This window comes from Pinus tabuliformis, chromosome 7, assembly GCF_031772625.1.
Source record: "Pinus tabuliformis cultivar Carrire ecotype Pingquan chromosome 7, CPIR1, whole genome shotgun sequence".
NCBI lineage: Eukaryota > Viridiplantae > Streptophyta > Pinopsida > Pinales > Pinaceae > Pinus > Pinus tabuliformis.
Genome location: NC_142293.1, coordinates 281,296,599 through 281,319,985, shown reverse-complemented (window position 1 = coordinate 281,319,985; position 23,387 = coordinate 281,296,599). Strand labels below are relative to the sequence as shown.

Sequence of the window (23,387 nt, the reverse complement as noted above, 5' to 3'; positions counted from 1 at the left end):
AACTTTTACAGAATTCATATTACTTCGATCACCAATTAAACTACTATTAGATATTATCATTGTAACTATATATTTTTTCTAATAAAAAAATAAAATGCTTATTTCAACACAACAACCTTTTTAAAAAACCAAAATTTGGAAAAAAAAAAAATTTAAAACCAAAATTTGGGAAAAGAAATAAATAAATTAAGGCTAGTTGGGAAAGAAAAACAAACGCCCACGCCCAATGTCATTAACATGCTCACGACCCACCCAACCGACTTTCTTTGCCATCCAAACTCCTCGGCTAGGATTACTCCATTATGCTGAGAGAAGGCGTAAGGCTTTGCACTCACACATTACTTAGATTCTAAGCAACAGAAAATTTATTAACAAGCTTTCATATAAACGGAGAATCACCATTTCATGGAATAGAAGGCTCTTCTCCCCGCAGATGCTCGGCATTTTAATCAAGCTCCTTTATTTCTAAATACACATTTATCCGATCCATCATCGTATCCAGATTCAACGCAACACGTGAAAACGCGGGCAGTCTGATTTTATTCCTGAATTGGGTCAATACTACTTGGAAATTGGATTGAGATACGGTGGGATGCGCAAAGGATGATTTCGCCAGAAGCCATGGACAATCAGAACAGAGGATTGAGAGGATCTGAGAACGCCCAGTTCTTTGATCTGCTGCAACCATCTTCCTCGCCAAATAACAAGACGAAGAAGAAGATAGAGGAGATCAATTTTGATATCGTTCCCAGCTACGATTTTCAGCCCATTCACCCGAAAGTTGCAGAAGACATCCCCCATGTTACGACACCGAAGTCAATGTTGTCTTCCAAGGTAACAGTCTCATCCCTCTTTAGCTCAATTTTGTAATTGTTTTTATTAATTTTCCGTGGGTATGTGAATTCATGGATGGATGATATGTATTATTGAGATCAAATCAGGACGGTATTGATTACGTCGGCAAATTTATAGCCCGAAAATCCAGTTTTGCTTTGTGGGTTCCATTTTAGAATCATTTTAGACAGCTTGGTCTTCTTGCTCTGTAATATGAGGGCCAATTTGGCATTTATTAGAGATTTATGTACCAGAAATGTCAGCTTGAGATGCCTGCATATTTGGTTATAAACTGACTTATAAGGTTTAGTCCTGGCTTAGGGTTAAACTTGACAGCCACATGTGTATTTTCAATCTTTATTGTCTCCGTTTATGATTTCTCTCACCGTCGTCCTCGTGAGCTGCGGCACTCTCTAAATAGCCATTCACAGAAGGGTCCAACAAAGTTGCTTGAATGATGATGGTGGGAAAACAGTGAAATCGCGTTACTCTGCCTCTGCATGCTCTGAGGCGAGGCATGCCGGCGAATTTCCTTTGGTCCCAACATACTATTTAGAGACTTTTCCTACTTATAAATAAATTAGGGTATTGTTGATTTACCAATAATTTTGCGCCATTGAACTGCAGTCTGCTAAGGAATTTGTCGGGAGTAAAATTAGGTTTTATTAGATTGAACTGAATTTGTTAATTCTTATCTCACCTCATGACACGCTTTTATAAAATTCCCATTTGTAAGGGCTTATTTATTTTCTCAGAAAGTTCTCAACCCAATTCACTTGATGTATTGGCCAGTTAAAACTGATCCCACATTGAATATATTAATTGTTAATATGATATTCAATTCATGCTAGCTATATACTTTAACATCTACTCCAAAACCAACCTTTTTCTAGAACATGATATGTTGTGTGAAAGTATGATGTTAAGAGGGGGTTGCAGTGAAGATGTTATTGATTTAGTTTTTTTCACAAGAAAGAGCATCCACATAGAGACACCTCCCCAGATGTTGCGGAATCAAAGGGGGAAGACAATATGACCTTTTGAGAGGAGATTTAGGTGGGCAGAGATCCTTTCAACCAAAGATTTAAGAGAAACCAACTGTGATGCTAGCTCCACATGTTTTCTGCCGTAAATTTGCATAAATACCGTTTTCTCTTTTTTTCAAGTCCTTGAGTTTTAGAAGCTGAGTCACCGTTTCCACTGTAATCTGTTCTCTTATCCTATTGTCTGCCTTGAGTTTTGTGTCATTCTTGCCAGCAATCCCAATGGATGGTGGATTCATAATGCTACACTGCATTACAGCCACCACATGTTTGCATCTTTCAACCTCCTTAATTTTGCGTATACACAGTAGTTCTGTCTACAATGGCAATGGGCTATTGCTGCTATAAAATTATGCAGAGCTCCCCTGCCTGAAGTTTGAAGAACAAATCTAGAAACCATTTCTGAACAAAATGCTCATGTCCAACTCTCCTGTGTTGCTATCCCCAGTCTGCAGACCAAGAGGAGAGGGTGTGACTACGACTTCATCCCAAGACTGAACACCTAAACCCTTGCTCGAGCCTTCTGTTCTTCTATTCTCAACCAGTGAATCAAGAGTGGAGAGGGTGGAAATGATATTGAACCAGACCAGCATTACAACAAATCCACAAACTTCAAGACATCCATTGTACTGCACATAAACACACACCAGAAGGAAGAGCGTGGAGTAAAGAACGATAAGATGCCTTAATTCCATGTAGTTCTTTGCCTTGATGATGGGGCACTTGTTGTAGTATCACACTATTATCATAATGAATGGGCAAATCAAGGGAGGGACATGAAGTATGGAGCCTCATGGACCTTATATACAAATTCATTTTTATCCTGGTGGCTAGGTTGGTCTGAACATCAGCTTCCCTGTTTTGGTTTCGCAAGATTGGATTGAAGTCAATATTGGTAAAGTCTGAGACCAATCTGATGATCCACTGTGTAAGTCCAGAAAGCCTGAAGCTTTGAAGAGGAGTTGATCGAACAGTGACTTTAGTATAAGCAAGGAGTCCTTGACCACTGTTGCTTGGCAAACTCGTTTCTCCTTTAGTGCAACTAGGCCTTGATATACCACTTTTGCTTCTGCTTTGTTATTGGTTGCATTGCCCAGTCCCCGTGCACACCCTAATTCCTTTTTTCATTCAGGGTCTAAATGACGCCCACCCCCCAATACCTGCAGCCCCATTAGTGGTTTAATTACAGGTGCAAAATTCTTTCATTTCTCTTACTATGATTTTGGAACTACAGCAAAAACCTAGTCCTGCTGTGCGCTGTATGGCTTTGTACGGCCTGCTCAAACTGCTGAAGAAATGCTGAGCTGCTGTACGTCTGCTATACAGCTGTCTGCCTGCTGATATGCACCCAGAAATCATATGGCTGCTGTATGGCTTCCTGAAGTTGGCCTCTTCAGTAGTTGTGTATGGCCTCCTTTGACTTTTGGTGGCTGTGTCATCCTCCACCTGCTGCTAACTATATTATCTCTCTCTGTCTTGTACACTTAGTAAATCATTTGTCACTCTATGCAATTGATTCACTGTAACTTTCTATTACCAACTGTGTCTTTTCCCTCTATCTTGCCCTTACTTTATAATTTTGACTTGATGGTTTAGTCTCCATAGCCCTAATCTGTCAATGAGATCGACTGTTGAGATTAAATCCCAAACAATGGTGAAGATTACATCTAAAATTCTAAATCACTAGTTTAAAATTACACTTTATCAGGCTTTAATCAACTCCATAAAATTAGAAGGTTATTCACTTTAATAATTAACTTCAATAAAGTGAATTACAAAGGTAAAAGGACTTTGGATTATTTTTCTGTTGGAATTTCTAAGTTTGACACGTTAGAAACCCTTCATGCACTTTACTGGTTTATTCCTACCTACTTGTTCTGATAATTAACAAGTTATTTACCATGTAAATACTGAAAATAAATACAATTACATGCTCAACACATTACAGATAATCAATTGAAGGAAATACAAACAAGCACACAAGTGACACCGTTGTTTTTGGACTAATGTCCTCGGAAAAACCCAATGTGGGAAAACCAATGTAGCTATCTGAGGGTTTGGTTTATTAAGTAGTTTCAGAATACAATTTGGGTGCCAAATACGGCTCACCCAACAGAGAAAAATCTCGGTAGTAGTACCTCTCTACGCAGAAGCAGATATTTCGGTTGAAACCCCAGATAAACACTCCGGCAGCTCCATAGCTCCAATCTGCCCCACGAAACCCCAACGTCAGCCTCTAGGGACTACGTCAGCCTCTCTCTGGCCTAACGTTAGCCCAACGTCACTCTAGCTTGGCCTGTGTCAGCCTCTGGAGGCACTGTGTCAGTCCTCTGGCCCTCTGTGTCACTCACACTAGCCCTCTGAGGCACTGCGCAACTCCTGGCTGGCTCTGCGTGAGCCCTGGCTGGCTCTGCGTGAACCCTTGGCTGCTTCTGCGTCCCTCTCTCCGGCTACTGCACTGATCCTCCTGGTGCTATCTCTGCCTCTCTGCTTCTGTATTCACTGCTCCTCAGCTGCAACTTTGATCACTCTCTCAACTTTGTCAGCAAACCCAGCCCCAGAAAGTCGAAATCTTGATCTCTTGGTGTGTTCTCCAAGTGACCCTCAAGCCTCCTCTTATACTTTTCTCATTGACAAATCAACGGCCGAGATTAAGTCCCGAATCAATGGCTAAGATTAGATCTGGCTTGATCCATGACTTTTGGACCATTCTAACACAGTTTTATATTAATTCACATTAATATTTTATTTTCCGTAAGTTTAGACTTAGGGACTCCATTAAAAATATTAATTATTTTAATATCTCCCAAACTGTTTAGAATCTGCCCAAATCTTTTCTGGGTATTGGATATTTCACGTGCCTTAGCCTCTCCACCAATTTTCGTGGCTAGATCACATCCGCTGTTACACCAAATCAACATTTTCTGCATGTTTGACACTAAACCTGTGCGGAAGTACCTGTCCAAGCTATACATTCTCAAGAACTCACAAGGCAACCATGTTATTGCAGTTCCAATCTAATGTCCAGGGTTCCTAAGTTTAGATGATGGTTGTGTGCATGGCCATTCTGAAAACATTATCAGTTTATTATCATCTTTGTTTTAGTATTCATAGATTTCACGAGGATTTTATTGAAGTCAGTGGAAAACTGCTTCATGCTACAAAATCTGGTCACACTTATGCTACAGATGCATAAACAGCTGACTAATATCTTATTGAAAAGTGCCTTTGACCTTTGCCCAAATCATTCCATCAAATCCTAGTAGTGGGGATAATCTTCCAAGACAGCTAGCTTTTCCCGGATACCATCTCTAACCAGTCTGGGTGTATGTGTGGTTTGAGGTGAGAGCTTTTAGTGAACCACATTATATAGGTGCCAAATATTTGTATCATATTGCCCATTCTATGGTGCTGATATTATTGTCAGGAAACAAGATGGCTTGCCTAGGTATTTGGAGTTTTAAAGGCATGAGAAACATTGTGAAATGCCTCCAAGGACATTTGAAATGATAACCTAGAAAATCGTAAGCTTTGAAGTTTGATAAGCTAGAAAAAGCAGTTATCCAAAAACCTTATGATGTAAGGATCAGAGTCTCATAGGATTGTTGAGCGGAGACGCTCATTCACAGCCCAGTATGAGGGTATGTGTAATTCCATCCATGCTCAACTTGGACTTGACACATGTCCCTTAAAAAATACTCTTTAAAAATAATTAATAATCCCATTCTCATTGCGTTTACTTGGTTCATTGCTAATATTACAATTCAGTATGAAAGAGATGTGGTAAAAATATTTCACTTTCACTTTTGGAGTTATTAATAAACTATTTCCATGTCTATGTTAAATAATACATTAAAAATTAAAAAAACCTTCTACTCTTATTTCTTCTATAAATATTTCCTTTCCTTTTGTTCATATATATATATATATATAGAGAGAGTGTACATATATCTGTTAATGTTGACCTTTGTAAGATATTTCAATACTCAAAAGGAAAAAGTAATTAAAGGTAAAATAATTTAGTTCAATATTAATAAATTATTCAAAAGTATAATGTAAACAATGAAAAATTACACATGGTCTATATATAGAGAGATAGAAAACCACTATAGGTCCATCTAAATCACGGATTTATAGCACTAAAAGGGATTAAATCTCTTGGCGTGTATTTTTTTTTCAGGTTTTGCATTCTAAAAAGAGGTTTGCATATAATGAGATTTGATTCCTCTTGGCTCTTGGTAGATCCGTGATTAATATGGATCTATACTGGTTCTAATACACCATTAAATATACATTTTGCTTGGAATGGTAATAGGACTAGATTATCTTTCTCATTTATCTAAGAAATCTTTGTTAAAGGTTGTATGATCTGTTCCTTTTGATGGTATAATCTGTAAGTTATTGTAATGTGTAAATAGCATCTTGAACACATTAAATCGATTATTTTTCTGACTGTTTATTTGCCACCAATCATAGGCTTACAGCTTTGCTGAACATACCGAGCCTGCAAAACCAAGGCAAGAGAATAATCGAGAATCATACGATGTAGTGACAGTTGAAGCAGTTGAACGTATCATGAAGCAGTATACTGATAACCTGCTACATGCATTAGAAGGAATAAGTAGAAGGCTTTCACATCTGGAATCCACAACACGCCATCTTGAGACTTCACTGGGAGAGTTGAAAATGACTGTCGAAAATAATCATGGAGCAACTGATGGAAGGCTTAGACTGTTGGAGAACCATACAAAAGAGGTGAAGTTTTGGTTTTAGTTGCCATCTTTTTGGTCTGACTTGTGGATGATAATATTCTAGGTTGGTTTTCAAACTGTATACTTCAGTCTTGAGATATAGCTCACTAAAGAAGTCTATATGAATATGATGCTATTACTTAATCTACTTGTTGGAGTCATGATAAAATGCTGTTCAACTGCCTTTTATATGCTCCTTGTCAACTCCAAACAACCTTTGTGGCGCGTTTGAGGTTCATTATATCTTTGGATAGCTATTATATCACACCACCACTGGTATTGCAGTGCTACTGATGGCTAATGTCTGTAAGTAGTTTATATGGCATAGTCAGTATTTTTATAGTCTCATCTAAATTATGATACCATCAAATGACAGAAGCTTTAAAATTCATTAAAGTTTGAAAATTTGAATATCACCTAACATGGAAGCTGAATGATCATTGAAGTTTGTGGTATTTGTGCTTCATAATAATTAGCTGACGATGATGTTGGTCAGAGTTTTCCAGGTAACATATCCTGGATATTTATGCTTCATATTGCAAGGGCGGTACCCAAGGTAAACCCTAGATTCTTCAGGGCACAATGCCAGTTAATCAATTGGGCTCAAAGGCAATATAACAATTCTTATTATGAGCTCAATGTGTCACTTAGGGGACTAGAACCTGGGTGGGGAGGATAACATTCTGTCCCTCAATCACTTAGGTTAAGTTGAACCCAATTGATATGGTAGTCACAGTTTATCAAGAGATAATAGACATATGATGGTCCATTTCAGATTTATTAATGTTAATGCAACATAGAGTGCTATGCATTTGGTTACATAAAGGACTTGCCTATATATTATTATTAATTAACTTCCTTTATATATTATTATAAATATTGGTGCCTTTTTGTAGATTTTCCCATTTTTTCTGGAAATCACTGTTCTGTGTCTTTGTGCACACAAGATTCCCTTGTAGAAAACGTTAATGATACACTATACTTGTAACCGGTAACAATTGTAAATCAGCAACTACAAGATAGTTTTCTTTGGAGCCATATCACTTGCACCCACAAGAATCTGGTTTGACATTGCAGGCCAACCTGGACACACTCTTGGAAGGTCGATCAAATTACGTTTCTAATGGTGTTTTTTTTTTGTGGTTCACTGTACCAGAGATCGATACTAGCTACATCCACGGAAAACCCCCCGTGTCTAGGTGAGCCAATTTTCTTTTCATGTAGAAATTACTCCCAAGGAGTGAGCATGCCCATCTCGGTGGAACAGGAACCCTGGTGGGGAGGATAATAGCAACTCCTCCCTACTACCTGAGCTACACCCACTTGACTATGTTTCTAATGGTATTGTTTGTATTAGGTTAATACATTCCTATTGTATGGTTTATGACTACCAGCTAGATGAAATTTTTATGTTATCAAACATCTTTCGCAGGTGTTTCTTCAAAATTTATAATTATTCACAATAAAAGTTACACATGGTCTTGACATTCAATTTTTGTTGATAAGCTGCTTCATATTTATTAATAGACAGACAATATACATGCATTTTATTAATAGACAGCCTATGAACCTTTTCTAGAATAATACTGTCTGTTAGATTCAGCATGAATTTTGCCTTTAAGGTCTTCCAATTCTTTCAATCACTGGACTGATTGTCATAGAGGTCACTTGAGATCCGATTGTCTTTCTTGTACAGTCTCTTGGTTGAGAACCAAGGGATTTCAGCAAGTGGATTTCCCTTTTGGAAAACAAATGGTGGCCACCATAGACATTGGTCACTTCTCCAGACCAATTTGTGCATGATGGCCTCTGAATCTTTTCAAAAGCTTTGGGCTACAAAGGATCCTTTCACCTGAACAAGTGCTAGTGTTTAATGGGGTTTGGAGATTTAGTTTACTCCGTATCTTATGGCCAAGTGTGGTCCTTGAGGTGATGCCACTTTTGGGCAGGCTATTCCATGCTTCCTCCTCTTCAGTTGCTGTAATGATTGATTTGGTACAAAGAGCTTGTGCTTGTTGGGGTGCCTAAAATACCCAGTCCTCCTCTCTCTATGGGGGTCCAACAAAGGCCACATCTAACTCTATGAAAACTCTTGACTCCACTAGAGATGGCCCATAGAAAAATTCTGAGAAGCTTTTGTGCAATGATCTTGGGATTGTGTTGAGGTGGCTATGATACACAGTCATGGGTAGTAGGGATGCAGCACGATGACTAATAGACATGGGTAGTAGTCAACACTTTGGGTACATTTTTAAAATTTCCCTGCAGGTGATAAGGAATTAAAGCAACAGTTATTGATTTTTTAAACTCTTAGTAGTACTGCTTCCCATAGCTCCTTCACGTAGGCTTTGAAGGAGAGGGGAATACTAGGGAATTCAAACACATGGCCAATCTATAACCAAGCCCATCCTTGGCCTATCAGCCAGTCAAGGACATCCTTCTGACTGAGCTGATAATGCTGAGTTTTGGCCATTTGACTTTGAGTTGAAGGCCTCATAGAAAAATTGCACGTAGTGCATGATGTTGTCTAGAGTCTAGACTCTAGAGTTTGCTTGTCTTTAGCGATGGTTAGAAATGAATCATCCCTGAAGTGGGCATTCACTAGTTGACTGCCATCCAGCTCTGTGAGAACTGAGAAGTATATCTTTGATGAGGTCATGCACTATACTACATACTACCATGGATGAGATAACCAGGGGCCTCCACAACCATTACATGGAGTGTTAGGGTCAGTGGGAAACCCTGTTAGATTGACCAGGTGAGACCAGTTCTGTATCTCTTCAGAGATGGCTTAATTGATAGAAAGACACACTATGACATCTAAGTTCTGCAAAGAAAATTTCTGTCGCCTTAAAAAAGGGGCTAAATCCAAGTGCTTTAAGCATGGTGAGGATGAATGGCCATTCCAATGTCATATTCTTTTGCAAAATCAATCTTAATGGACATGGCGTCTAGGGCTTGTCTTCTGGCCCATTCCATCCATTCCCAGATAACAATCACATTATCCAACATTTATCTTCCTTGGATAAATAGCAGGATATATTTTAACCTCAGGGTGAGTGATTTTGCTAAAATTTTGTAAGAGACATTCCACTGTTATTGGCCACCAGCTTGTGACTAATTCTTGGTCACTCATGTTATTGGCCATCAGCAATGGGATGAATTTGATCATCATCTTGATGTGCTTGCCCAAGTGCAAATTTGCACAGTTTCTTTCTACACTTGTAAAATAGCAGATCTGGCACCTCAAAGTCCTGTGTGCTTTTATAAAATTCACATGAATATCCATCCTGACTGGGCAACTTATCATTGGCCATTTCCTTTAAGGGCATGGCCATTGTCAGTTCATCTAAAATCAGCTCTTCCTCGTGTTGGCTTATTGGGGCATGACCCAGGTTTAGAGTTAATTTAGCCAAACAAATCCAGATACTATTGGCCCTTTCGGCAACAGTGTGCGGAGTGCGGACTGGGGTCTCACCCGAAGTAGTATGGGAGGGTGCTAGAACCAGGTTTCCGCACCCTGGAGATGTTTGATGAGTTCAAGTGGTCTGCAGTTCAACCCTGCGCGTAAGTCGCTTCGCGCCCTTTCCTGTACCTCACAGCCTGATACACTGCTTTCGCGCAGCCTACTCAGGGGCCGAACACTGCGCTTCTGCGTTATTACCCAAGTCCTTACTGGTACTCCAATGTTGGTTGATTATGTTAGCCTACTTGTGTGCTTTAAGTTAGACTTAACAACATAAACCATTCATACAGGTGCGTGCAATGATTAAACAATATATTTGCAAATTATATCAAACATGCATTAACCCAAGAATAGATACACAAAATTATAATAAAACTTCTCTTTATTAATTCCTTCTTCGGTTACAGACTCGACTCCGCCTTGCGCACTCAACTGCAGGGGTCTGCACACTCAGCTATGGACTACTAGGCCTTTGCGCACTCAGCTGCAGAGCCTTCTCCTACCCTACGACCCAAAGACACACTTCACTTAGTCACTTAGACTCTTCCCATCTCTTTTACTCTCTCTTCTTCTGTCTCTTTTTTACACTTAGAGCTTCGCTCTATTTATACAATCCCATGGTCCATGGACTATGGGTAGGTCTATCCAGCCGATATTACATTACAAAATTAGGGCGGACAACCCTGTGACTCTATTATATGCCCGCAATTCGCTGATCTTTACAACAGAATGGGTCAAAACTTGGGCTCTGAGCCCCAAAACATGCCTTGGGGGGATTCCATGCCCAACAGGCCCCCAACACAAACATCGTGACTTGCCCTTGTGTCACTTTGTCGGCGCGACGATCTTTGCACGGAGTCCCTCCAACTGTTCTCGAACTGTGCAGAGGTCAGCAACGACAGAGCTGCTGCTTGCTGGATCTGCTGCATGCGTTGTTTTGAGACCTCTGTGTTTGGGGTGCTTCTCTGCATCAATGTGTGCATTCCCTGTATGTGTGAGAGCTTGCCTTCGATGTCTGCGTGATGGTGAAGGCCTCGTCGATCTAGGGTTGGACGCGCGCTTTTAGAATTGCCTCCTTATGTCATGCTGCGTCCACCTGCTCCTTCAGTGCTTTAGCTTGCTGCATCCTTGCAAGCCGCTGGGTGAGGACCACTATTTGCGCAGTTCCTCGGACACTGTCATACTGCTGTGGGAGTTTGTGCGCCTCTGTCTCTAAGTGCTGAATGTTGGGGTCCTCCTGCAGAGTTGTGAGGACCTCAAGTGATTTTTCCAACATGCTAGTGCAGTCTCATACTGCACCTCCGATTTCCTCTAATCCCGCTGTGATAGCGCTAGCGCACTGTTCTCTAACTTCCCGGGGAGTGGATGGCTGCGCCTTTAATCACAGCTCGACGATCTGCAGATTCATCTCCAGCTAAACCTTTGTCGTTTCTTCCTTGGCCTCGCGAACTCCTGTTGCTAACCTGTGGATCTGCACCTCTACCAGTAGATCTGCTAGGATGGCCAACCGGGACGCTCTGGCAAGCGTCGTCTACCACCTGCATCAACTGTTGATTTTGCGACACCAATTCATTGCGCTGCAAGCCGTTTGTTCCATGTTTATCTTTTGCTCGCTGAGGACTTGGAGCGCGCGGCTCTCCCTAGCGTGCAGCTTTGCCATTATCCCATCCTGCAATAGATATAGTGTCTCACGCAGAAGGGCAACTAGATTAACACCGAGGCCATTCATCATGCTAATTGAAAACTGTTTGCCTCATTTGATGTCACTAGAGCCCCTTCTGGCAACACTATTGTGTTCGCCATCTGCGCGCGCAACATCTGCTCTACTGTTGTGGTTCTTACTATAAGGTGGGTTGAAAGGGTTCCAACCTGAGGGGTGCGCGTTTGTAACTCCTGCAACTGCGCTTTGAAGGCCCCCAACACAGTTTGGTGCTCCTGCATGAAATCCTAAAGAGCCTCATTTGTGACATCGCGCATCGTCTTGCCGATGTCATGTAGATCATCCTTGGTTAGAGTGATCGGGCCAATGGCCAATTTCGAGGCCTTGACTTTCTTCCTCGATCCTGCTCGCTCTGCCGGGTGTTGGCGCTTCAACTATGTGGACGCGATTCATGGGTTTGTGTCTCCTTCTTCTGCTTTTGCTTCCTCTACTGTCTACCCTTACAAAGGCATTGCTTGGCCCTCGCCTGTCTTTGCGGTTGCTTCCTGTGCGATGCTGTTGCTGCAGTCTTTTCCTGCTTAGCTGCTTTCTATGCTGCTTCTTGTGCAGCTCGCACCTCGGTTGCTACTGTTTCCTTCCACCTTTTCTCGGCCAACTATGCGATGTGCAGCGTGGCGTCGTCTTTCTTCTTCTGCACTGCCGCCCTCTCGAGTTCTGCAAGATCTGGGGCATGCCATTCCGGAGGCCATGCCTCCAAGACAGTGAAAATGGCATCATCAGTGGCTACAAAGGGTAGCTTTGTCCACTGCTTCGTCGGATCCTTTCGCGCCCTGATATATATGTTGTGCATGTTTGCCTTAAATTCTGCAAAACTCTGCAGATTGTTGTACACCGTGGGCGACAAGCGCGGCTTCTGGTTGATCCACATTCGGATGTTCATCTCCATGAGCACCCAGAAGATCGTGTTGTCGCATATTCTTGTAGCATCCTTCGTGTCCCAGAGCAAAGCGTACTTCGCGGCCTCCAGTAATTCTTTGTTAATTATGGGGAATTGACTGTCCTCGACAATTCCCCTACTACGAGCACTATGGATAGCAACAACCACGCATAGTGGAAGGTTTTACCTTGCTCCTGGGCTTCGCGACAATTCTTTAAGAATTTCGTGCAGAGGAATTCAGACTAGTTAAACTGGACCCCCTCCGCGCACTGCTCGGCTAGTGCGATCACTGGCGTAGGTACCTTGTCGGCGCGGCACTTCCGCATAACTTTGCCTGCGAGGATTTGGGTTGCTACGTGGTCTGCTTTGTCCTCGATGTTGGAGATAGCGTAGCCCCTCTTCTTCTTTTCCAGCTTGTACTTCGCCTTCATGGCCTCCGCGATGGCCAAATCACTGCGCTTTCCTTTTGATATGGTCGCGGGGTCCTTTCATTTGTATGGAAGTCGGGAAACGCGATGAATCAGGTGTGCCGTGATGGGGATGGGTTCATCCAGCCATAAATACCCATCATACTCCAGGCAGAGGAGCTGCCTGATGACGAAAATGGTTATTGGGGCATGGTGGAAATGTGACACCAATAGTAGGTTCAGCAACCCGGCCTTTGCCACACCGTGCAACCACTTCTGCGGCTCTAATATTGTCACCACCCCCGCAGTGTTCTGCATCATGAGATTTCTGGTCTCAATGTGAGGGAACTTCTTGCGGTCGTTGAGGTCCCAATCTTCAAATTTCATGGTCAGCACGCGGCCCAGGTGCGTGCCTTTAAACATAGTGCCATCTGGGAGGAGCGGGGTCTGAGCGAACTCTTGGTCTCGTCGAGGTCCTTGGGCACCTTGGCCTTCCCTTTTCACGGGGGGACATAGGCGGACAGTTTTGTCGCAGAGTCCATAGGTTGAATATCCACCTCCATGCCTTCGTCTTCTTCCTCTACGATGATAAGGGCCTGCAAATCTTCTTCTTCTTCATCTGTTTTTATCGTGACAACTTTCCCTTTTTCCTCCATCGACAGTTTGTTGCGCAGCGGGTTCTGCGGGGACGCGTACGGTAGCCGTTGCTTGTTTATCCTTCTTGGGTCTTGGCATACGCGGTGATTTGGGGATCTCCGCCACAATCCCGGCACCTTCTGGAACATCCTCCACAGCTAGGGCCTGCGCGGCCTCGTCGATGATTACCTCTTTTATTCCCAGACCATCCTTAGTTGCTATCATTGTAGCTGTGCTGCAATCTGTCACTCGCAAATTCAGGGGCTCAATCAACGCTCGGCTCAACCAAGTGTTGTTTGCTGGGCAACCCTTTGTGTGTTATAGCACTTTTTGAATTCGAATTCGATCGTTCCCCCCAATTTCAGTTCATTAATGCTTTCTTCGGAGTAGGTTTTCCCAAATCTTGGCCATAAATCGCGTCTTGAATACCTGTTACCCGCTCCATTTGGCCTCAAGTCGAGCATCCGATCGTGAATAGTGACTTCAATGGTCACTTTCTGGCCAACCCGCGCGGCAGCGCAGCCCCCCGTGTGAGATCGTGCACCTTGTGACTCTGCTTCTGCGATCATCTCCAATATTGCGCAGCTCCCGGGCATAATAGTTTATAGTCTTGCGCTCCCTTTCAATTGCCTAGAGCACTAAGATTGTCCTTCCCTTAGTTAGTCAGGTGGTCGCACCACCTGTGTAGAGTTCCATCCTGTCCCCCATCATGGTTCCTGGAGAATCCCCACCTTGTATTGTTACGGTCAGCATCGCGCATTTCACCATTTGCAATGCGCTACCCTGGTCACTATGCTTAACAATATGCAGTCCAAGCGAAGGCATCAGATTGATCAATTCACGACAATCGGTCTTAACCCTGTCATCTAGATCGCATGCACCTTGTCTTACCGGCCTGGGCTTTTTGCTGAGAAAATCTTTCTTTATTTCGCCCTCCAGCTTCTGGACCTCCTCGTCTATCAAAGTGCTTTTCTTTCTTAACTGTGCCCTTTCTTCAAGTTCGTGGAGTCTAAGGTTTCCCTGGTGGATTTCTTCCTCAAGTCTCATGCGTTCTGTTTCTTGCAGCTGTGTGATCCCTCCTTTCCGGGCTTCGCGAACCATCGTATCTATGGTGCTACCGTGCGCGGTCTAGGCTTTGCATGCTCCATAGGGATTATAGCCTCTGCTTCATACTTCAGCGTCGGAAGTGCCCACGTGGTCGGGGTTTTGCACATGGTCCTGTAAGCCCATAGAACCGCTGGTACACGTAGGTCCCAGGCATTGCGTTTCACATGGTGGACCGCGTTCAGTACTTTGCATACTTTGTCAAAGGTTTCCATGCGGATACTCTTCAGCGCGCTTGGTCTTATCATACTTCTTGGTCGTCGTTCACGCCATTGTCTTGCCCGCTCCTGTTTGTTGGTCATGTTTCCTATCGCGAGGATAGTGTGTGTTCGTGTAGGTTGCGCACCATATGCCTGTACCCATCTGGAGAGGTGGGCGCGCAGGCTGTTTCGTCCATCATACCTGGCTTTCATCCACATCTGAGGCTTTCCAAACCGCATGAGCATCATCCTTTTGCATTCGCGCCAGTCCTCAAAACTTCTTTGATGCGTACCCCACCATCTTGTGGGCATAGCGCGCAGTGCCCATTTCAGAGCATCGAAACGCTGCTGTTCCGGTACTTCTCTTTCAAATTTGTTTAGGAAATCATCCACCTCGCTCAACCCGTCATACATAGGCAGATCTCTTACCTCTGTTGTCACGCATCATAGCGACCTTGTCATCATGTTGCAATTGAGCGTGGTTACCTTGTGTAACCGGTTCTGCCATCGTTCTATCTCCTCGTCCAAATCTGAGGTGCAGGAGCTTTTGCGCTCCCATGAAATCCTGCCATCCACTGTTGGATTCACCCAGTCTTGCTCCCGCACGGTTATCCTGTAGATATAGTCTAGATCGTCATCACTGTTATAGTCGCGCACTGGCTTTGTGTAGCGTGATCCTTTCGCAGGGTCTAAAGGTACCACTACGCTTTGTTACTTTTTCTCGAAAATCATCTTGTTCTTCTTTAGATTTATCACTCCATTCATGTCAGTGGCCGAATCTATTCCCAACAGCGCGGGATAGGGATTGTTGTCATCAACAATCTTTATCACTTTGAAATCTGCAAGCGCGCTCGCACTTTCAATATCCACCGTTATTCCCTGCAATCTTCCCATGGGTAGGATCTTTTGCTGGTTCGCCATTCACAATTGAATAGGAGACCATTGCAACAGGGGCCTGCCCATGCGCTCCCATGTTTGCTTTGGCAGGACGTTCGCGTCCGACCCTAGATCCAAAATCACTTAATCCATTTCATATTCCCCGATCTGCACGATCAATCTCATCTCTTTTCCCGTTCGCGTTGTGTGCTTCCTGAGCTTCCGGACTACGCGCGGTTCTCTTGGCCCAGCACATCTAGTGTGAGTTCTTGCAATCCCTTCACTGCTTTGCTGTCGCGCAATAGCTTTATGCATGTCTCCAAAAAGGTAGTGAGCATTGATCGGTCCATTTCTGGTTCTAGTTTGTCTTTACTACTTGAAGTGGAGGCCTCCGCTAAGCTCTTCTTAGCTTCCATGAATGTCTCCTTAGTGCGCGCCAAATCAAATTCTAGTTCCTTTGTTGGAGCCTTGTGAACCTAGACACTCTCTTCGGGCTGCTTGCCTTTGTCATCTTCTTTCGTAATACCACTTCGGAGCACGATATTTACATTCGGGTCTTCCTCGCACGGCTCAGACCTTATCATTTGCAGGTTTTGAGTCAGGGGAGGTTGGAGCACTCCTTTATTGCGCAACCTCGCTATTAGTGTGGGACAATCCTCTGTCTCATGATCAAACTGGGTACAATATAAGCATGATGGTCTCGTCGGATTTGTACAATTGCGGGCATAATGCCTTGGCCCTCTGTAATTGTAACAGATCAGCTGTCTGCGACCTCTTCCTGGTCCCATTCCACCTCGACCTCATCCGCGTCCCTGAAATCCAGTGCACGTCATCCCTGCATTTTGATCGAGGGCCCGTGTTTCGGTCTTAACTTTGTAGGTAGGAGTCCGATCCATCATTAGTTCATAACTTCTACAGGTGTGCTCATCATGGCCTATTGACCTACAAAAATTATAGAACAACTGCTAGGATGTCTGCGTATACTTCTGTAATAGATGGCAGTTATCTATAGCATGCTTTCCTCCTATCTGACAAATTGCGCACCATAATGCAGGCGCCGTGCTTGGTCCTGCTTGTGCCTCTGGTCTTAATGGCATTGGTCCTTCTTCCGCCAGGTAGTTGGTGAATACTGGACAATGGTCCTTGTCATGTCCCTGGCCTTTGCACTTTATGCACCATGCCTCCTCGCGCACTTATGGGCGAGCTGCCCTATTTTGTTTCAAACTTTGCATCTCAAAGCACAAGTTTTTCAACTGCGTGTGGATCTGTTGGACTCCCAGGTTAGGATCTTGTATCGGGGTCTCATGCAGTCTCATTGCGATTTCCAAGGCCTCAGCTTGAGTGGATAGCTTCTGCTGTGACAGCATGTTCCTTAGATGCGGCGTTAGTGAAGCTACAAACCATGCGCGGTGTTGCCCATTCGTCAAGGTCATGTTGGCTTCATGAATCATACACTTCAGTCTCTGATCTAGCTCCTAGGGGGTCTCGCCTGGAAGCATCGTGATTTCTTTAAATCCAATAATCGACTGTCTCTGATTTTGGCCCACTAAATTCCCTATTTAGCATAGCTTGGATATCCATGATCCGTGCATTTGGATTGTCATTGGAATGCTTAATGTACCACATCAGCGTGCGATCCTGCAAAGCGCTCACCAATGTTGCCTTCTTTATATTGTCATTTGTGACTCCTTGCACTTCCCATACAACCTTTACCACGAACCAAAACTGGTCCGGATCTTCGTTCCCTTCTCCTTTGAACACCGACAATTTTATCGTGCTCACCATACGGAATTGTGGTGGTGGCCGAGGTGGTGTGGGCGAAGATGGGGGTGAAGATGGCGAAATTGGTGGTGGTGTAGATGGGGGTGGTATGTGTGGAATTTGCTGCTTTATTAGACTGATCGCGCTTCTTGGTGAGACTTTCGTGAGCTCTTCCTTGCTTTCCCGTGGAGGTGAAATTAAGGGGTTGGACACTAGTTCTGCGTTACCTTCGTTTTTGTAGATCCTCCCACTCCGTGTAGCCCAAACATCAATTTATTCGCATAACCCGCTTTTCACACAGTAGCATCTTAATCCAAGTGTTCAAAGATTTAATGTACTTACGTCGCAGTCTTTTGAGGAAGTGTTGTTCCGCCTCACTATAGCTGACTGAAGTATCTATCGCAAACTCGGTGATAAACCCTCCTATAATTCGATGGGGGTGGTATGTGTGGAATTCGCTGCTTTATCAGACTGATCGCGCTTCTTGGTGAGACTTTCGCGAGCTCTTCCTTGCTTTCCTGTGGAGGTGAAATTAAGGGGTTGGACACTAGTTCTGCGTTACCTTCGTTTTTGTAGATCCTCCCACTCCGTGTAGCCCAAACATCAATTTATTCGCATAACCCGCTTTTCACACAATAGCATCTTAATCCAAGTGTTCAAAGATTTAACGTACTTACGTCGCAGTCTTTTGAGGAAGTGTTGTTCCGCCTCACTATAGCTGACTGAAGTATCTATCACAAACTCGGTGATAAACCCTCCTATAATTCAATCGAGCCAATGGTCCATAGTGCGCGCGATCTTATCTTCCGATGCTTCCAGTCTGCGCACCAACTCTGGAGTCCACACAATGGGTTTGTCGAGCCTACACCTTCCTTGGCTGTCTGCTAGTTTTGCGATCCACTCGTATAGTTCAGAGGGGAAGGATGCAAAGAAAATTTCGTGGATTTCTATATATAAGTAGCAATCTAAACCCTCTTGCTTTGATAACCACGGATTCCTGTTTTCTTGCGTCGCGAACTCGTGAATCTTTCTGTCCAACCACTCTTCAATTCCTTTCTTTGTTAGATTCCAGTGATACGACATCAGACATCTCTTATGCAGATCTCGGTCTCGGCAATGGAACCATTTGTTGGCTTATTGGGCCCTGACCCAGGTTCAGAGTTAATTTAGCCAAACAAATTTCGGTACTACTGGCCCTTTCGGCAACAATGCGCGGAGCGCGGACTGAGGTCTCACCCGAAGTAGTATGGGAGGGTGCTAGAACCAGGTTTCCGCACCCTGGAGATGTCTGATGAGTTCAAGTGGTCCGCTGTTCGACCCTGTGCGTAAGTCGTTTCGCGTCCTTTCCCGTACCTCCAACTTGATATACTACCTTCATGCAACCCTACTTGGGGGCCAAATGCTGCACTTCTGCGTTATTACCCAATTCCTTACTGGTATTCCAATGTTGGTTGATTATGTTAGCCTTCTTGTGTGCTTTAAGTTATACTTAACAACATAAACCATTCATACAGGTGCACGCAGTAATTAAACAATATGTTTGCAAATTATATCAAACATGCATTAACCCAAGAACAGATACACAAAATTATGATAAAACTTCTTTTTATTAATTCCTTTTTCGATTACAGACTCGACTCCGCTCTACGCACTTAGCTGCAAGAGTCCGCGCACTCAGCTGTGGACTACTAGGCCTTTGCGCACTTAGCTGTAGGGGTCCGCGCACTCAGCTGCGGATTATTAGGCCTTTGCGCACTCAGTTGCAGGGGTCCGCGCACTCAGTTGCGGATTACTAGGCCCTCTGCGCACTCAGTTGCAGAGCCTTCTCCTACCCTACGACCCAAAGACACACTTCACTTAGTCACTTAGACTCTTCCTATCTCTCTTACTCTTTCTTCTTCTGACTCCTTTTTACACTTAGAGCCTCGCTCTATTTATACAATCCCATGGTCTGCGGACAATGGGTAGGTCTATCCAGCCGACATTACATGACAAAACTAGGGCGGACAACCTTGTGACTCTATCATACATTTCGCATTCCGCGCCCGCAATTTGTGGATTTTTACAACAGAATGGGTCAAACCTTGGGCTATGAGCCCCAAAACATGCCTTGGGGGGGATTCCATGCCCAACACCTTGCATGCCCATTGTTCTTGTGGCAGCTTTCGAGGGACTATGTTGATACAATGTTGCATGGCTACCTTTTTTTTCTGTCATACCAGGCCATTAAGGACCACTTTATGATGATTAACAAAGGTTTTAATCTTCTCTCGGTTCTGGGAGGGTAGGGAGGCTGATGTAATTAGGAAAAATTTGCTGGAAATTTTCTCCAATTAATAAATTACTGTGTAATATGGATAAATTATGAAGCCACAAAATAATAGTAAGAAATGGCAGCCACAAATACTGTTTGGTACCCCATGTAGGAGAGGTTGACGCAGTAGGTTGGGGTGGTCTGCATCAAATGCATTTTGGTCAATGCTGTATGATGGATAGCAGAAGCTGACTTTTCCTTTTGGATGATCCTCTTAAGTAATTAATTTTTTTAAGAAGGGCAATTGTCTATGGAACTAAGTAAATGGTCTGATTAAAGCAATCATGGCACTGTAGGTGCTTCTATTTTTTTCCCTCTTTCTTATAAAACTATTCTTTTTTCTCTTCGTGAAGCTGTTTTCTGGTATATGAAATCTGTAATTTAATTCTCTTTGTTTGTTTAGTTGTCTTGTACGGAATCCTGAGCCATTACTCTAATATTGTCAATGCCTTCCCCTGGTTAGTCTTCTAGGAAATTTTCAATGTTCCCTTTCCCTATGCAGTAAGCAATCCTGAAGCAATATAGAGCTACTATAGAGGCCCTGGGGTAGAGCTTCCAGTCTTTTGGCCAGAATTCGATGATAATGTTTTTTGCAAGATAGTGAATTTTTGTTGTTTAAAATCGATTTTTGAATGCATAAATGGATTCAGTGCCCTCAAAATCTCGAGGCACTCAAATTCTATAGATTACAGAACTCAAACTTACTATTTCAAGAAATCCATAATGGATTTCCGACAAAATCGACCAGAAAAGGTCAAAATGTCTAATAGTTAGACTATATCATCTTGATATGCATAGCACATTTTCTTAATGTATACAATATGTAAAATTTATTCCGTTATTTCAACAATAGTATTAACTGAGGCTATGTCACTTGGAATGGGGAAATAGGCATGGGTTTCCAAAACAACACGGGCTTCAAAAAAATCATTTCCAAAATTTCATGACATGGGGAAGTAACAGAAGAGAAACACAATTTGAAATTTTCAAAGAAATGTAGAAAAACTACTAAAAAAATTAGAACATTTCACATTTATGATGAAGACATTAAAAGTCATTGGCTATATATATATATATATATATATATATTTCCATATGTTTTAAATAGATTAATATTGATAAGTAATGCATTGCTCTGTAATGCTATAATTATACTATAATATATCAGCGATGGATATTTTGTTAATACATTATTGTACATTCTGCACCCTGAGGAATAATATGGAAATCAATTAAAACATTTCAATAATCTGACTTCTATGTACCGCATCAAGCCTGTACGAAATTCGGGCAGGCTATTAGTATTATTAACCTGTGTCTTGTACAGAATGCTTGTCTTGTCAGAAACAAATCCCCTGTGCGGACTGGCATTGAGCTTGCACAAGCAGGGGAGCTGATAATCACTGATCATAGACATGTCACTGTGCACCCAAGAATTTTGATGCAAGGGAGCGAACAGAAAATTGTTTCATGAGTAGCATATTGATGATGTGTCTTGTCCAAAGTTTTTTGCCTTGTGTTTTACTTATACCTTTTTGCCTGTCCACATACTACTGGTTACTGTTTTCTCTAACACATTGATTCCCTTTTTGTCATTGTGAACTGTTTGAAATGTTACGGGAACTTGCATCAGTCTAATTTATTCTGTGATTTTTTGCAGGTACAAGCAGGTGTTCAGATCCTCAGAGATAAGCAAGAAATCGCAGAGGCTCATTCACAACTCATGAAATTACAACTTTCAAAGAGCAACAGTTCCATCTCACAAGCCAAGCCCATGGATACACAACAGAATGTATTGCCTACAAATCCACCAGCTTCATTTGTTCCCAGTCCTCCAGAACAAATGTTTTCTGTATCTTCTTCTCTGCCACCTCAACAGACAATCCCTTCCATCCAAACATCCGTAACTGCAGGATCACAATACCCAAATTCCTCAACACAAATAGTGCCAAATGAGCTTTCTTTCCAACCCCCTGTGCAACAATCTGCGCCAGCACCTCATCCATACCAATCCTCTTCTAACTTTCAGCAAGTGCCTCCAGCTTCTGTCCCATCCCTACCATACTCCCAGCAGTCCCAACCACTGCATTCTTCTGGCCAACCAGTTCCACCTTCTGTGCCATCCCTACCATACTCCCAGCAGTCCCAACCACTGCATTCTTCTGGCCAACCAGTTCCACCTTCTGTGCCATCCCTACCATTACCATACTCCCAGCAGTCCCAACCACTGCATTCTTCTGGCCAACCAGTTCCACCTTCTGTGCCATCCATACCATACTCCCAGCAGTCCCAACCACTGCATTCTTCTGGCCAACCAGTTCCACCTTCTGTGCCATCCATACCATACTCCCAGCAGTCCCAACCACTGCATTCTTCTGGCCAACCAGTTCCACCTTCTGTTCCACCTCCATATGGTCAATCTGAACGTTCTCCTCATATGTCAGTTCACTCTGTTCCACCTCCACACGGAACACCTCTCCCTTCCAATCGTTATGGTCAGGAGCCATCTTATATGCCTACAAACTATGGGGGGCCTAATCCATACCAACAACCTCCTCAAGCACCCCTACCTCCTCAATCATCTCAACATTTTCCTGGGGGGCAACAGATGTATGAACCCCCTCTTGTGAGAACTGCATCTGGACGTTCATTAACTCCTATGAGTTATGGTCCCTCCCCTACAGGTCTAAATAATAATGATCTTCAGTCACACAGTCGTCCCATTTACAGGGTGCCTCAGCCAGTTCCTTCAGCTCCAAGTGGCGGGGCGGGTTATTCACAACTACCTACTGCACAACCTGTACAGCATTCACTTCCTGTTGCATCTAGTATAACTGGCTCATCTTCTAATAGTTCTGCACATGGAAGTCAGGTTGGGGTTGATGAAGTCATAGACAACGTTTCAAAGATGGGCTATTCAAGGGCCCAAGTTGCATCCACTGTGCAGAGACTCATGGAAAAGGGACAACAGATTGATGTAAATGTAGTTTTGGATAAGTTGGATGATGGAGCGATCCAGCCACAGAAAGATTGGTTTACTCGATGATTGAACGGTAGACTTTGTGCAGGTTTAGATTGTGTACATGCTGATCAGGAGTATTGTCTACACCGTTTTCAATCTTGTTTAGTTCTATGGTAATTTATGTAACAAATTCAGCGATGTTGGGGAAATTGGTCACATCAGCTTTGTGCCTATATATTTCAAGTAAATCAGGAGATCCATTAATACTGCTTTTAAAATAATTGGGGCAAAGTTGTGGGATGACTGCTTCAGCGGTATACGTGCTTTTCATAGTGCTGTATGACATTTGTTTTAATATGAATTTTCTTGGATTTAATTAGAGTGCCAGAAAATAAAGATTTGAGAATGTTTATTGTGTTGAATGTTCTTCGATTTA

The 23,387-nt window shown here is 43.1% G+C and overlaps 1 protein-coding gene across 1 annotated transcript; it reads left to right on the top strand.

Annotated features, from left to right (window-relative positions):
• Positions 1 to 246: 246 nt before the first annotated feature.
• Positions 247 to 23,327, top strand: LOC149246966 (uncharacterized). Its single transcript, XM_089458068.1, has 3 exons — positions 247 to 834; positions 6,354 to 6,632; positions 21,650 to 23,327. The coding sequence occupies exons 1-3, from the start codon at positions 604 to 606 to the stop codon at positions 23,033 to 23,035; spliced, it is 1,896 nt and encodes a 631-aa protein (XP_089314194.1). The 5' UTR covers positions 247 to 603; the 3' UTR covers positions 23,036 to 23,327.
• The last annotated feature ends 60 nt before the right edge of the window (positions 23,328 to 23,387 follow it).

Coding starts and splice junctions, on each gene's coding strand:
- LOC149246966 (XM_089458068.1), top strand. CDS start 604: ATGATTTCGCCAGAAGCCATGGACAATCAGAACAGAGGATTGAGAGGA. Junction 835..6,353: donor AGTCAATGTTGTCTTCCAAG/GTAACAGTCTCA, acceptor CACCAATCATAG/GCTTACAGCTTTGCTGAACA. Junction 6,633..21,649: donor TGGAGAACCATACAAAAGAG/GTGAAGTTTTGG, acceptor GATTTTTTGCAG/GTACAAGCAGGTGTTCAGAT.